At 41.4% G+C, this 13,823-nt stretch overlaps 1 protein-coding gene across 2 annotated transcripts in view; it reads right to left on the reverse strand.

Moving 5' to 3' along the window:
* polrmt (polymerase (RNA) mitochondrial (DNA directed)) overlaps positions 1-13,614 on the reverse strand; it is an 86,574-nt gene extending 72,960 nt beyond the window's left edge. For both annotated transcript variants that reach the window (XR_013933361.1, XM_080431796.1), the window contains exons 1-4: positions 13,440-13,614; positions 9,405-9,503; positions 7,737-8,626; positions 6,591-6,724 (exon numbers count right to left, since the gene is read on the reverse strand). Coding sequence is in view for 1 of the 2 variants with exons in the window: in XM_080431796.1 (XP_080287922.1) it covers positions 6,591-6,724; positions 7,737-8,626; positions 9,405-9,503; positions 13,440-13,584 (1,268 nt within the window). In the remaining variant the exon portion in view is untranslated. The remainder of the gene's footprint in view (positions 1-6,590; positions 6,725-7,736; positions 8,627-9,404; positions 9,504-13,439) is intronic.
* Positions 13,615-13,823: the final 209 nt, after the last annotated feature.

The raw sequence follows: 13,823 nt of genomic DNA on the forward strand, positions 1-13,823 counted from the left end.
TTAAGAATAAATTAAGGAAATACTGTAGCACCGCTACCAACCCACACGGGTAGGTACTACTACTACCCCTCCCCCCACATCTGCTTAAATTGAGGGCTTAATTATTATTTGGCAATAGTATTTTGCATGCCATGTGTTGATTATCTATTCCATTAATTGTTTAATGGTTAAGCAATGCCGTCCTTATAACATGTATGCCTTAAAGTGAGACCCCCCAAAAGCACTGATGAGGGAGCACGATGAGACCATGTAATAGCACTGCTCTCTGTGGGTGAACTGCAGAACTGTGCAGCAGAGAGGGGACGGGCCATTTATTATCAACTGCCCTTTACACATTTCCCCTTAAGAAAATGATTAAATGGGCAATAATTATTACCATCTGGTGAGAATCCTTGCATAATCAATCATGGCATGCATCCCTCACCTGATGCTATCTGGACCATTTGCATGTACAGTAGAAAAGAATGAATGAGACACTACAAATGTTATCGCGTTGAACTACTGAACATTGGATAGCTTTAGAAATGCTTCTGAAGAGGGTTAAACAGGTCAAATTTGACCTTTTAAGTGCATTCCTTGGCTTCTCTTGTAATGGTAAATGTGCAATTTCAGTTTGAGCAAATGAGAGGGTGCCTTGAACAAAGACGGGATTAGGTTGGGTGCTGGCAGTGAGGTCCAGAGGAACAAAGAGGGCAGAGAAATATGGGAGATAGCGCTTAATCAGTCCACTGAGTGCTACAGTATGCTGCAGCCCGGCGGAGACTGAGCACTGAGCGAGGATAGCACTCAACTGGGATGAACAGAACATGCAGTGAGAAAAGACTAAACTCTGTCTGTCTCTGTGTGTGCGCGTGTGCGTGCATGCGTGCGTGCGTGCGTAAGATCATTAGAGCAAGACTACTATGCTACCAAACTATGGCATTAAGCACTTACAACCTATATAATTTGCCGTACAACAAACAGTGCTTTTGGACATTTCTGGAAGTTTTGGTAACATTTTCACCAATATTGACATGCCCAAACTACTGTAGGACGACAGTGTGAAAGTGGTTAAGGAACAAAAGGCGAGTAGATAGATCAAGTAATCGAGTAATAACAGACAGGGAGAGAAGATAGGAATGAGTTTGTACTGGTAAGGAACACAGAGTGAGGAGAACGTGTACTGCTTAGCGTCGGAGACCAGGCAAGTGAGCACAACCACAAAACAATGTCATAAGCATCAGCTTACGGTTATGGATGAACCAGCTGGCTACCTGCCAGCTACTCCTGCTGCTATGACACTTGTCCTGCTATTAGCCCATGCTGCATAGGATGACTGTACACTACTGGGGACCAGGAATAAGGTGTGTGTGTGTGTGTGTGTGTGTGTGTGTGTGTGTGTGTGTGTGTGTGTGTGTGTGTGTGTGTGTGTGTGTGTGTGTGTGTGTGTGTGTGTGTGTGTGTGTGTGTGTGTGTGTGTGTGTGTGTGTGTGTGTGTGTGTGTGTGTGTGTGTGTGTGTGTGTGTGTGGAAACGCAGTGCCTCTTATGAAAGATCTAGGTCTCTAGACATTAGTTGATGCCATTTCCAAAATCTGGAAGCGTTTTGATAATAACAAGCATAGAAATAATGAAAAGCAAACTGAAATGTGGTGTTTTCCATTCCATTCCATTATCAGCAAAGTAATGCCAGGAGCACGGGAGATACAGTATCAATCCTAATCAATTCATTCTGACGGACTTGCACTCAACTCTGCCAGCCTGGGCACGGGCCTGCAGATTCTATTGGCTTCCATCAAGCAGGGAGACTCATAATGATAAATGCAGTCCTCCCCTTGAGTTGTGAACTACTTAGAGATGTCTGAAGACGGATATAGTTGCATGCCGGTGTTGCGCATCAAAAGTAGCCGAACTGCAAGCTCACACAAGTTGTGAGCTTGTAGATCGGCTATTTTCTGAGCACAACGCAGCACGCAATTGACTACAACACTACAGTATGGCAAGCCCTTAAAAAAGGGCCAACATTTTTTAACCTAATCCTGTTTTTATGAAGTTGAGGACATACTAAACATGATTATGCAGTGTTTCTTGTGTTATTTATTTTGAATTGGTGTAATCCGTGATGTCTCAGTGGGGATCTCAGTTCTTCCTGAACTACAGTGGACTACAGACCGCGTTTCCTGTAGTTCCACTTCCAGTCAAACCGGCCCCATGCCTGGGGAATACTCAAGATATAGTTCAGCCCCAAGAAACTCCCACAATAACTTCAGAGGATATGTAAACACAATCTAACAACATGTATTTGCACACTATTTGCAGACACAATACAAATAACAATTTACCTAATACAGGTTGTAATACAATACAAATACAAATGCATAATGAACTAAAGAAATACCAAACAAAGCGAAACCAACACCAAAAATAAAACGCTCCAACCACACTCTCTCTTCCATGGCCAATTGGTACAGCCTGACAAGGTAACTGACAGTCTTAAAGCAGTAGTTCACCCAAATGCGCCTGCTCGACCTGTCCATTAAACCATTAACACACATGTCTCCAGTAGTGTTGATTTTGACGGCACATTTTGATTCAGTTTTAGTCATAGTCTTTTGAAAAGAATTCCATTGAGTTTTAGTCATATTTTAGTCATCTGAAATGTTTTTGTTTTTGTCTAGTTTCAGTCGAATAAATATCATAAGATTATAGTCGACTAAATCTACAGTTGATTTAGTCGACTAAAATGTATTTTGGCGGTGCCTTGATGGTGTTGTAATGGCTGATTTTACACTTGGTTGCATGCTGAAAATAGCCAATCTACAAGCTCACAACGCGTTGCAGGGCGACGCATTGTGAGCCCGCGTCGGGGCAAATAAATCTTCATGAATTCAAGGCTTCATGGGGTGTGTAGTTGATAGAAAATAAGTAATTTTTTGGGTGAACTACTCCTTTAACAAAGTGACTGACATCAGCTGGAGACCTGGAGCTTAAGCACAACATAACCAAAATGAAGTGACCGTATTAGCCCGTTTTGTCAAACAGTCAATATGCATGTGTCTCTTTTCACCTTAATGAGAGGGATGTTCTCACCCCCCAGTTAGGAGTGGCTTTGGAAGGGAGGTGCGCAAGGCCTGATGGATCAGGGTAAAAGCAGTAATATACAGTGGAAAGCAATCCAGAGGAACACATACTTCTATATAATTTCTTTCTTGTCACAATTTTAAATATGAATACTCTTTCCCACTACAAACAGTGCAAACTTGAGTGACTGCATCTTCTTCCAGTGGTGAAGTGCTCCTCCGTTCATGTGTGTTCATTTATCCAAAGCGCTTTACATAGATTGTGTATTACATTCACCCTAGCCTCGATCTCCAGGCTTTTATTGTTTAGTGTTGCTAAAAAATAAAAGCCTGGCCCAGCGCGTCGGTGTACTCGGTATAAGGAAGTGTTTCACTTCCCAACCAACCAGAGTGCAGTGGGCGTCGCTCGTAATGTTGTGTTAACGGGGCGGGGGTTGACGGACAGATCGGTGAACCAATGGGATCAGCCGCAGTCTCTCGCCGGCTCTTTACACCCACCCCTCTATACACGAAATCAGGAGCGTTGGGGCAGTCTACATTCACCCATTCACACACACATTCATACACCGATGGCGGAGGAAACCATGCAAGGCACCAACCTGCTCATCGGGAGCAATTAGGGGTTCAGTGTCTTGCTCAAGGACACTTCGACACCAACTTTGGGGGAGCCCGGGATCGAACTGGGAACCTTGCGGTTGCCATCCGGCCGCTCTACCGGCCACTCTACCCCTGAGCTGCCTAAAGACAGACCTCTCAGGCTCACTGACGATCCCTGGGAAACTGTTGTCCAAGCAAATATAAATATGTCCTCCTCGCCACGGTCGTTCTTACAAAAACATGCAAGACCCCAACGATCATCACATCAACATGTCTCCACAGCTTCAACAATTCTCAAGTGGCCTTGAGAAAAGCAAGAATACGAAATGACAGCCCTGTACAACAGATATGGAGTAGTGACCAATGGGAAACAGTTTGTTCCACTACGTTGCCAAGGAGACAAACATCAGCCAGGTATGTTGGAGCAGGAAGTAAGGAGCCTGGGTTCAGGAAGGCCGACTATCCACAAGTTTCCTAGGGCGTTGTGGACCTCACTTCCTGTCGATTTGATCCAATCAAATCCAATCAAATCCAATCAAATCGACAGGAAGTGATGTCCACAACGCCCTAGGAAACTTGTGGATACATTATCTGGAGGAAGGACTCCCCACCCACTCATTTCAATGAAAGTTGCTCACCCAGCGCATACGTCCCTAGGGACACCCTACTTACGGGTATTTGTCAAGTCACTGAGGTCATAACGGCATGCACTTTAGTGTCCTATAAGTGTTCATGTCACAAACTACCTCCATGAGCGAGCCTGCGTGTCGAGCCCATTGGTCAGGTCCATGAACTGGTTGAGGTCAATTGCAGTACCAGGTTTGACCCAGTGTTGATTTCGTCGACTAAAACTATGACGAAAAATGTTCGACGACTACCTTTTTTCACTGACAGCAACTGAATAAAAAATAAATGAAAACTAAGCTATGATGACTAAAACTAAGACAAAATATATTGACAATTTCGTCAAGAATTTACTAGTGGAGAAGAGATCCAGTAGAACTAAAAGACAAGACATTTTATGTTTGGTTGCGCTCGGGTGTTGCGCTCTGAAAATAGCAGATCTACAAGCTCACAACGAGTCACGCTGCGACGCGTTGTGGGCTTGTAGATCGGCTATTTTCAGCATTACACATGCAAGTGTAAAATCAGCCATTACGACGCCATCAAGGCACCGCCACAATACATTTTAGTCGACTAACTCAACTGTAGATTTAGTCGACTACAATCTTATGATATTTAGTCGACTAAAACTAGACTAACAGTAAAACATTTCAGATGACTAAAATATGACTAAAACTAAAAGGAATTTGATTCAAAGGACTATGATGACTAAAACTGAATCAAAATGTGCCGTCAAAATCAACACAGGTTTGACCACCCGGTCCTGGGGCTTGGGCTGAACTATGACTAGCCGCAGTCTCACGACATGAGAAATTATTCCAACAGCAGCATTTTCACTCTTCATTCTTTTGTTCAGCCTGCGTGCTGATTCCAGACAACTCAATAAATGTAATACTCAGCATATGCCTGTGTGTGCAGAATCCACTTGTGTTTTGGGACTATTCCTGTCTTCCACAGAACATCACCAGTGATTACTCACTGGGTTGAATTCTGCTGCCTTTTTATATTACACTCTAAATCCCCCTGCAGAACATTATTCTTGCTGTGCTGCTTGTTTTATGATTAGTTATAATCCCAATGGTGGCCGACTCTAGTTCACACTCGCAAGTCTAAGGCTACCACACACACTGCAGGATCTGTAGCTGTAATTGACTGATTAGCAATTGAAATACAATATAATACATTTAAATTTCAAGGGCCGCAAGTTTTGCATTTGGCCATGGACCCCCATTTATACTTTTTATTATCTCTGGGAACCCAATCTATACTGTACAATTGTCTGTGTTAAACAGACAACAAATCCAAATAAATCCAAATAAATATGTTTTTTTTATCGATTAGTCACCCCATGGAGACTTGAATTCATGGATATTTTATGGTTTTATGTCGCATTCCTAAGCCAATAATTTGATGACCAAATTATTTTGGGGGTGAACTATCCCTTTAAGCTGCGAGAGTGTACAAATGGAACCAGATGGACGCATAAGAGTTTATTAGGTTCCATTTGTACACTCTAGAAGTTACACACCTGTAAGGGTCCATTTGGTTTCTAACTATCAATCATTTACCTGGGGACCCCCTGGCTGGAACCCCCTCAAGGACTCTGGGCCCCATGTTGAGAAGCGCTGGGTTAGACCACTGTGTAGGCCATTTAGTTCAATCTTATAGTAGGCATTAAGTTAAATCATATGGGTTAAAAGGTGTTCATTTTAGCCTTTAGTGCCACCTGCTGGTACTGATCAGTATTGTCATCATCCACTTGCAGAACATGTCACCAAAAACATAGGCAAAAGTTGTGTTTCTGTGAGCATGTGTCTTCTAGACCAGGGGTTCCCAAACGTTTTAGCTCGAGACCCAAAAGAGACATTTGATGCCTCCCTGGGACCCAGACTAGTGAGAATAGCCGATCTACAAGCTCACAGCGCGTCGCCATGCAATGCGTTGTGAGCTTGTAGATTTGCTATTTTCAATACTTCTTAAAAGTAGTTTTTTTTTTATTTATGGAAATTCTCATAAAATATATTAATGCAATTATTTTGGGGGAAAATTTAAAAAAATGTATAAACAAATATATAAATATATAAAATGTAAAAAAGAATATGTAGGGGATATTTAATAGCATCATTCTGAAGAAGACCTTGTGTTGAAACGTTAATAAAGCCTTGACTGGGAGCTTCTTTTAAAATTACTATTATTTCTTAGATATTTAATAGCGACCCATAAAAATGGGACCAGACCCTCTGTTTGGGAAACAGTGGTCTAGACTAGTACATGGCCAGTGCCATCAGCACCAAGTTCTTTTCTTAGCCTACCTGCTGATGGCTTGTGTGGAGCAACTGGGGTTGCGGCCCATGCACTCCAAAGCAGCAGAGTAGGATCCCAGGTCAGGCTTAAAACCAGCTTCTTCTACCAGGATAAACATGCGGCCCATCTGATTTAATGTGCCCTGCAGAAAAGACAGACAGAAAGTTAACCCATTTAGACCTGAGGCCGATTCTAATAACGCCTTCTAAATCCTGACCTAAGTTTTCTGAAAAACTTCAAATATTTATTAAAAAATTTACAAAAAATGTATGTTGCTATATACTGTACATAGCAACAGGAACCCCAAAAGGGGTTCCCGCCCTGAAAGGTATAGTTACAAAAAGGCATTCCCGCCCAAAATGGGTTAAGAGATAAGAGAGATAGACATCATGAGTTAGTTTTATTGGAAGTGCTGGGTTGGCGTGCTAGCACAGTAGCTAACTGAATATTGCATCAAACTCACAATAATAACTTCTACATAACCAGTCCAGCTGTAAACCAGTAGGGATGATAATTGCAAGGAGAAAACTGATATACGGTATATGAAAAGCAACAATTCAGGCTTTTGATATGAGAACAATGTTTTCAACTGTGATGTCATCATCTTTGGCCATCACAAACATTCTGAAGATATTCCCAAAAAGTATTTCACCACAGCTTCATGAAGGCTATTCTTGACCATTCTTTCTTTACCTGATCTTGAAAAGCTTGCTGGAATGGATAATCGGATGTCTTATTCCCTCGTGTGATCGATTATGTATTCGTATGTATAGTATGTTTCTATATGAGTGGTGCTCAATCTTTTTCATGTCAAGGACCCCAAAATTATATGCATTTGGCCGTGGACCCCCATCTCAAAATATGTTGTTCCAGGGACCCCCAGAAGCAAAGATTTGAGTTAAAAATGTTCGCTTTAAAAATATATATATATTCAAAGATGTGCACACATTTTCACGATTTTTCAAAAATAGCAGATCTACAAGCTCATAGCGCGGCACTCGGTGCTGCGCTATGAGCTTGTAGATCTGCTATTTTTGAATAGCCAAAAGTGTAAAATATGTCTTTTTAGCTCAAATCTAAAAATGACACAGATGCGTTCCAGGTCTTAATGGGGTTAATAAACAAAACCTGCATTCATCACTAGCAAATCTCACCTTTTTGGCCCAAACTCTCATCATGGTGTTATAGATCTCTATGTTGAGGTGTTTGCGGCGTTTCATGCTTCTGTGCAGGCTCTGCAGGAAGCGATGCGCCTGCTCGACCTGTCCATTAAACACACACGTCTCCAGATAGGAGAGGTAGTTAAGCTGGTGGTACCTATACGAGTTTTGCGTGTCCTCCGAGTGGTCCTCTGGTTTGGCTGAGGGTGTCAGATGACCGAGCTGTGCCTCGATCTTCCTCACCAGGTCCTCTACCTCGGCCAGCTCCTTGGGGTCGGTGAGAGACTGGCTCTGGCCCTGTCCACTAGAGTCCTTCCCTTTACGTTTAGAGGCCTTAGGAGGAGGTGGTGAAGCTGTTGCCGACTGTGGAGATGCAGAGGCCTTAGGAGGTGGAGAAGATGTTGCTGATGCTGGAGAAGCAGAGGCCTTACGAGGTGAAGCTGTTGCTGAATGTTGTGGAGAAGCAGAGGATGCAGAGGTGGATATGGATTTGAGCACTGTACCAGGGGGCTTCGGGCTACCTTTGCTACGTTTAGATTTTGACGGTGGTTTGTCCTCAACATTCTTCTGAAGTTTCTGCTCAACATTCTTCTGAAGTTTCTGCTTAACATTCTTCTTTGTTTTTTCTTTGCTTTGTACTTCCTCCTGTTTCAGTTTTTCCGTCCAGCGGCTGTGCTGCGATTCAGACATTTCCGATTTAGTCGATCTTTGAGAATCAGACTGTCCTGATTTAGGGATGGCTCCCTTATCCTTAGGGACTCTTTGAGGGCCTTTTCCAGGTGTAAACCCTCGGGCAGATGAAGGAGTTTGGAGAAATTGCACCTTTGCATGTTGGACATCTAGAATGGCATCGGATTGGAGTTGCTGAATCCTTGCCTCAAGCACTAAGAGAAATGAACAGAAATGGCATCTACGGTAACCAAAACAAATAATTTACAGGAATATAAATAATAAAACACTGAAGGAATGGCAGTATACTATGATAATAAGATCAAATGTTTTGCCTGTTAAGGCCTAGCAGAAAAGCAGCTTGATTGTCATATTAGACTCATTGCCAACAAGATAATATTGGGATTAAGGAAAAGAAAACTATAAACCGTTAAACAAGGCAGTGTTGATTTCGTCGACTAAAACTATGACGAAAAATGTTCGTCGACTACCTTTTCTCACTGACGAAAACTAAATATAAACTAAGCTATGATGACTAAGACTAAGACTATATATATTTACAATTTCATCAACAAATAAAAACTAGACTAAAATGTTAGTGAGGGACTAGTGGAGAATAGATCCAGTAGAACTAAGAGAGTCATTTTATGTTTGGTTGTGCTCGGGTGTTGCCCTCTGAAAATAGCAGATCTACAAGCTTGTAGATCGGCTATTTTCAGCATGCAACCAAGTGTAAAATGAGGCATTACGACGCCATCAAGGCATCGCCAAAATACTTTTTAGTCGACTAAATCAACTGTAGATTTAGTCGACTAAAACTAGACTAAAACTAAAACATTTCAGATGATTCAAAATATGACTAAAACTAAATGGAATTTTATTCAAAAGACTATGACTAAAACTAAATCAAAATGTAATGTCAAAATCAACACTGGTACACTAACATGATACCAAACCCTTACTTTGACAAACCTGTTGAATTGGGCAACGTACCATCTAAAAGCTGAGACTGTTCAACTATGCGTTTCTTCCTTTCCACTGTCTTTGGTAATAAAGGTGAAAAATGTCTTCGTTGTAAACACCAGGGAGTTTCTGAAAGGAAAGTAGGTACAGTTTAGTTTAGCCTCACTTAACCCACATTAACTGCCAAAGACGTTTATAAACGTCTTTGGGCCTTCAGCTATTGCCTGCCAAAGACGTTATAAAACGTCATAAAAAAATAAATAAAATAAAAACTTTAAAAAAAAAAAAAACATTCTAAAGAGATTCTCTAATTATTTAGTATTGACACTCTTTCGATATTCCAAACGAATAAGGAGATAACAATTTCCAAAGATTTGCTGCTCCATCCACTTCAATGTTAAAATTCAAATGGACAAACAATTCACATAGTTTTTTGGTTTGAAACTACTGGTTTTGAGCTATTTTCAAACATCAAACAACACATGACAACAAGGTCATAATGAACTCGTTGACATTTGTGAAACCACACCTGAATCTCATCTGTGATTAGAAATTATCTGGGATCAATCATACTGGAGAAAAATATTCTGTGGCTATGCGAAAAGGTACCAAAATCGTTCAAAACCCTGGCAGAGGCTACAGACTTTTCTGAAAAACTCTGGCAGTCAATGTGTTAAGGCCGGGAAAGCATCCGTGTCATTTTAGATTTTAGCGTTGGCTATTCAAAAACAGCAGGTATTCAAGCTCGCAGAGAGCTTGTACATCTGCTATTTTTGAACATTTTTGGAAAATCTGTACGAACTACTGATTTAAACGGCATTTGTAGAATCTGCCTCAGACCAAGCACTATAACGATCACCACTGTCATTGTTATAACTTATAGTTGTGGTGTGGATGATTTTTTATAACATAGTTATAACATATAGTTATTAGTGCTTGTTTGGATGGCCCATACAAGCAAATCGCAGCTACCTGCCAGTCCAATTCCAAAAGGTCAAAATTCATGGTAACCAGAAGAGCGGGCACCTGAACATTGTGGTCATCTCAATGTTAAATTGTTTATTTTTTCAAAAATGTGAAAGATAAAGAATTTGGAAAATGGTCTGAAGAAGTAATGTAAAGTATACATGATTTGAACGTGCTTGAACATTTGACATTTAAGGCCTAACTAATATGTCTACAGTTGCTACAAATTGCTTCAAAACCTGTGACCAGCCAGTCATTATGGGCATAAACAAAAAGTTGAAGGGTAAATTTAGGTCTGGTAATGATGTAGCCTACCGTGCATTACTTCAGAACATTTGCCAAAAAAACTTAACATTGAGGTGCTCAGAATGTTAGGGTGCCAACTCTTCCTACTATATCGATATGTACCTTTCAAATGTTGGTCGACCCCCCCAATTTTAACTCATTGGAATTAGACTATCAAGCAGTGCAAGGCCTGCCTGTCTAGATTCTAAGAGACAACCATTAAGAGCAAACTGTCACACGCAAGGTTTGTTGTGGGATTGTTCCACCTGACTGACAGTCAAATTCTAACATAGACGCAGTGGTGGAAAGTAACTAAGTATATTTACTCAAGTACTGTACTTAATTTTGAGGTATTTTTACTTTACTGGAGTATTTCCAATTTTCAGTACTTTTACCTCTACTCCAGTCCACAACATCTGAGAGGCAAATATTACACTTTTACTCCACTACAATTATTTGAAAACTTTAGTTACTTTGTAGATTTTTATTATTATTCTTATCTTCAAAAGATTTGTATACATTTTGAAAACTTGTGAAATGGGACATTCTGCCTAATGAGTACTTTCTACTTTTGGTACTTTAAAGTTATACAATGCAGAATCCCAAATAACGATTTTTAGCAACCTCTGCTGGTCACTACCGTCACTGCATACAATTTCCGTAATCCTCGATTACCCAGAATTCCATTCGTTTTCACCGGAAGCCGGAAGCGTTTCAAAAAGCGATCTTTTAATTGTTTTATACTATCTACGGATCGTTTCTCTTAGCCAGTGGAGCATTAGTTACCATGAGCTGTGCTTTCTTTTTCTGTTCTTTTTCGATCTTCCAATCCTACATTATCTTAACATCAGCGTGAGGTTCCTTTTTGTTATAGCGCGGTAGTTCCTGGCCAAACAGGAAACCGTTGCGGTAGTTCCTGGGGACGTCGGCCACGACGTCATGACGTTGGCCAGGAACGTCATTTCCCCGGGAAAGTCCCCCCAGTCCACTTTCAATAGAAAATATATAAATAAAAGGCTTCCGGGGGTGAAATTCACGGAGTGGGTGTTGTGAAACTTTTGCCACTCGCAAAAGATATACAATTTAACTTTAGTTTTGTTGAAAACGTTACCTAGTATTACTTTAAGTACATTTTGATGCCAATACTTTTGTACTTTTACTCAACTAAATTTTGATTACCTGACTTTTACTTGTAACAGAGTATTTCTACACCGCACGTGACTGCAGTATTGATATTTTCACTTGAGTAAAAAATGTGAGTACTTTTTCCCACCACTGCTATGCTATGCAGTCGATCATCCAATTTGAACCCATTGGAATTAGACTAGCAAGCAGTGCAGGGCCTGCCTGTCTAGATTCTAAGAGACAACAAGAGCAAACTGTCACATGCAAGGTTTGTTGTGGGATTGTTCCACTTGACTGACAGTCAACCGGCTAACACAGACACATGTGGTTCTCAAAGTGGGGTCCAGGGACCCCCAGGGGTCCTTGAGGGGGTTCCCAGATAAATTATGGATACTTAGGAACCAAATGGTCCCTAATGTGGCTGTAACTCTGGGTTCCATTTGTACACTTTCAGAGTTACTGTATGGTGGTCCGTGGTCTAATGCAGGGGTTCTCAAAGTGGGGTCTTATACTGTATACAGCAGCTATTTTCAAAACATCTTCACATTCTTTTGAAAATGTTTGGATACTTTTGTCTTTTTTAACACCACAAATCTTGTACGGAGGGGTCCTTGGCACGATGTATTTTCAGATGGAGGTACACGGCCAAATGCATATCAATTACCCCTAAATTGATATGCATTTCCAAATAGCTCCATGCACAGCGGCCACATTGGAAAGAAATTGGGCCTCTTCCTTACTTACTTCACAGGTGTTCAATGATTCTAATGAGGGCTCTGTTCCATTTAGTGTAGCACAGTGGTTCTCAAACAAGCCTTTTAATTTCAAGGACCGCCCCCCATAAGTCTGAGAGTGTACAAATGGAATCAAATGGACCCTTATGGGTCCATTTGGTTACATTTGTACACTCTCAGAGTTACACACCCGTAGCGTGCCATTATTGGAACCCCCTCAAGGAACCATGAGGGTACCTGGTCCACACTTTAAGAACCACAGGTGTAGCAGACTGTCTCCATAGTGAGCCAACATGCACAATATCAGGACAGCACCCGGACTCTGTTTGACCGAGAATGGTCAAACAGACAGAAACAACTACTGACAACTTAATTTGAGTGTACAAATGGAACCAAATGGACCGGCTCCATTTGTACACTCTCAAGAGTTACACACCCATAAGGGTCCATTTGGAACCATCTCAAGGAACCACCATGAGTGTTTCCAGTGAGCCAACATGCATAAGATCAGCGCCTCTGTTTGACCCAGAATGGAACAGAGCCCAATTAGTGTCATAGGTAAAAACCCGTGCAGGAAGTAAGAAGAAAAGGCCCAGTTTCTTTCCAATATGGTTCTCAAAGTGGGGTCCGGGGACCCCCAGGGGTCCTTGGGGTGGTTCCAGGGGGTCCCCAGCAAAAGTAGTTAACCACTTTATCCATGTATACGTTGGCTATTCAAAAATAGCAGATATACAAGCTCACAGCGCGTCACTTCGCATTTTTAACTTTTGCATTTGGAACACAAAATCTTCTCTTCTGGGGGTCCCTGGCTCAAAATATTTTCAGACGGGGGTCCGCGGACAAATATATATAAATTTGGGGGTCCTTATGAAAAAGTATGAGAACCACTGGCATAGAGCATACATGTTTATTGTTTGATAACTACTGTACTGACATAGACAGACGTTATTATTACCTGATATGAGTCTTATAACGTTGCTGCGGACCGTCAGACAGTGCTGACAGCGGTCCACCTGAGGTCCGCGAGGAGGAACACATCTTTCGAATAAACCACAGCGATTGAGACTCTTAGAAAAGGCACATATTCTGAGGAGTGACATGTTGACATCACATAACCGCGTTACTTCTGATCACTGGGCCGCCATTTTGAAAAAGACGAGGTTAATGGAAAAGGACGAATGCTAGTGTATCAGGCGTGGTTACAAGATCACAGAATAATGGATCGTATCCGTTGCGTAACGTAAAGTAACATTACTCAACATTGTACATTACTCAACTCTATGTTACTTATAATATTTTGAGGCATTTTTACTTCACGTGAGTATTTTCAGTTTTCAGT

This window comes from Gymnoscopelus braueri (assembly GCF_963280865.1).
Source record: "Gymnoscopelus braueri genome assembly, chromosome: 6".
Lineage (NCBI taxonomy): Eukaryota > Metazoa > Chordata > Actinopteri > Myctophiformes > Myctophidae > Gymnoscopelus > Gymnoscopelus braueri.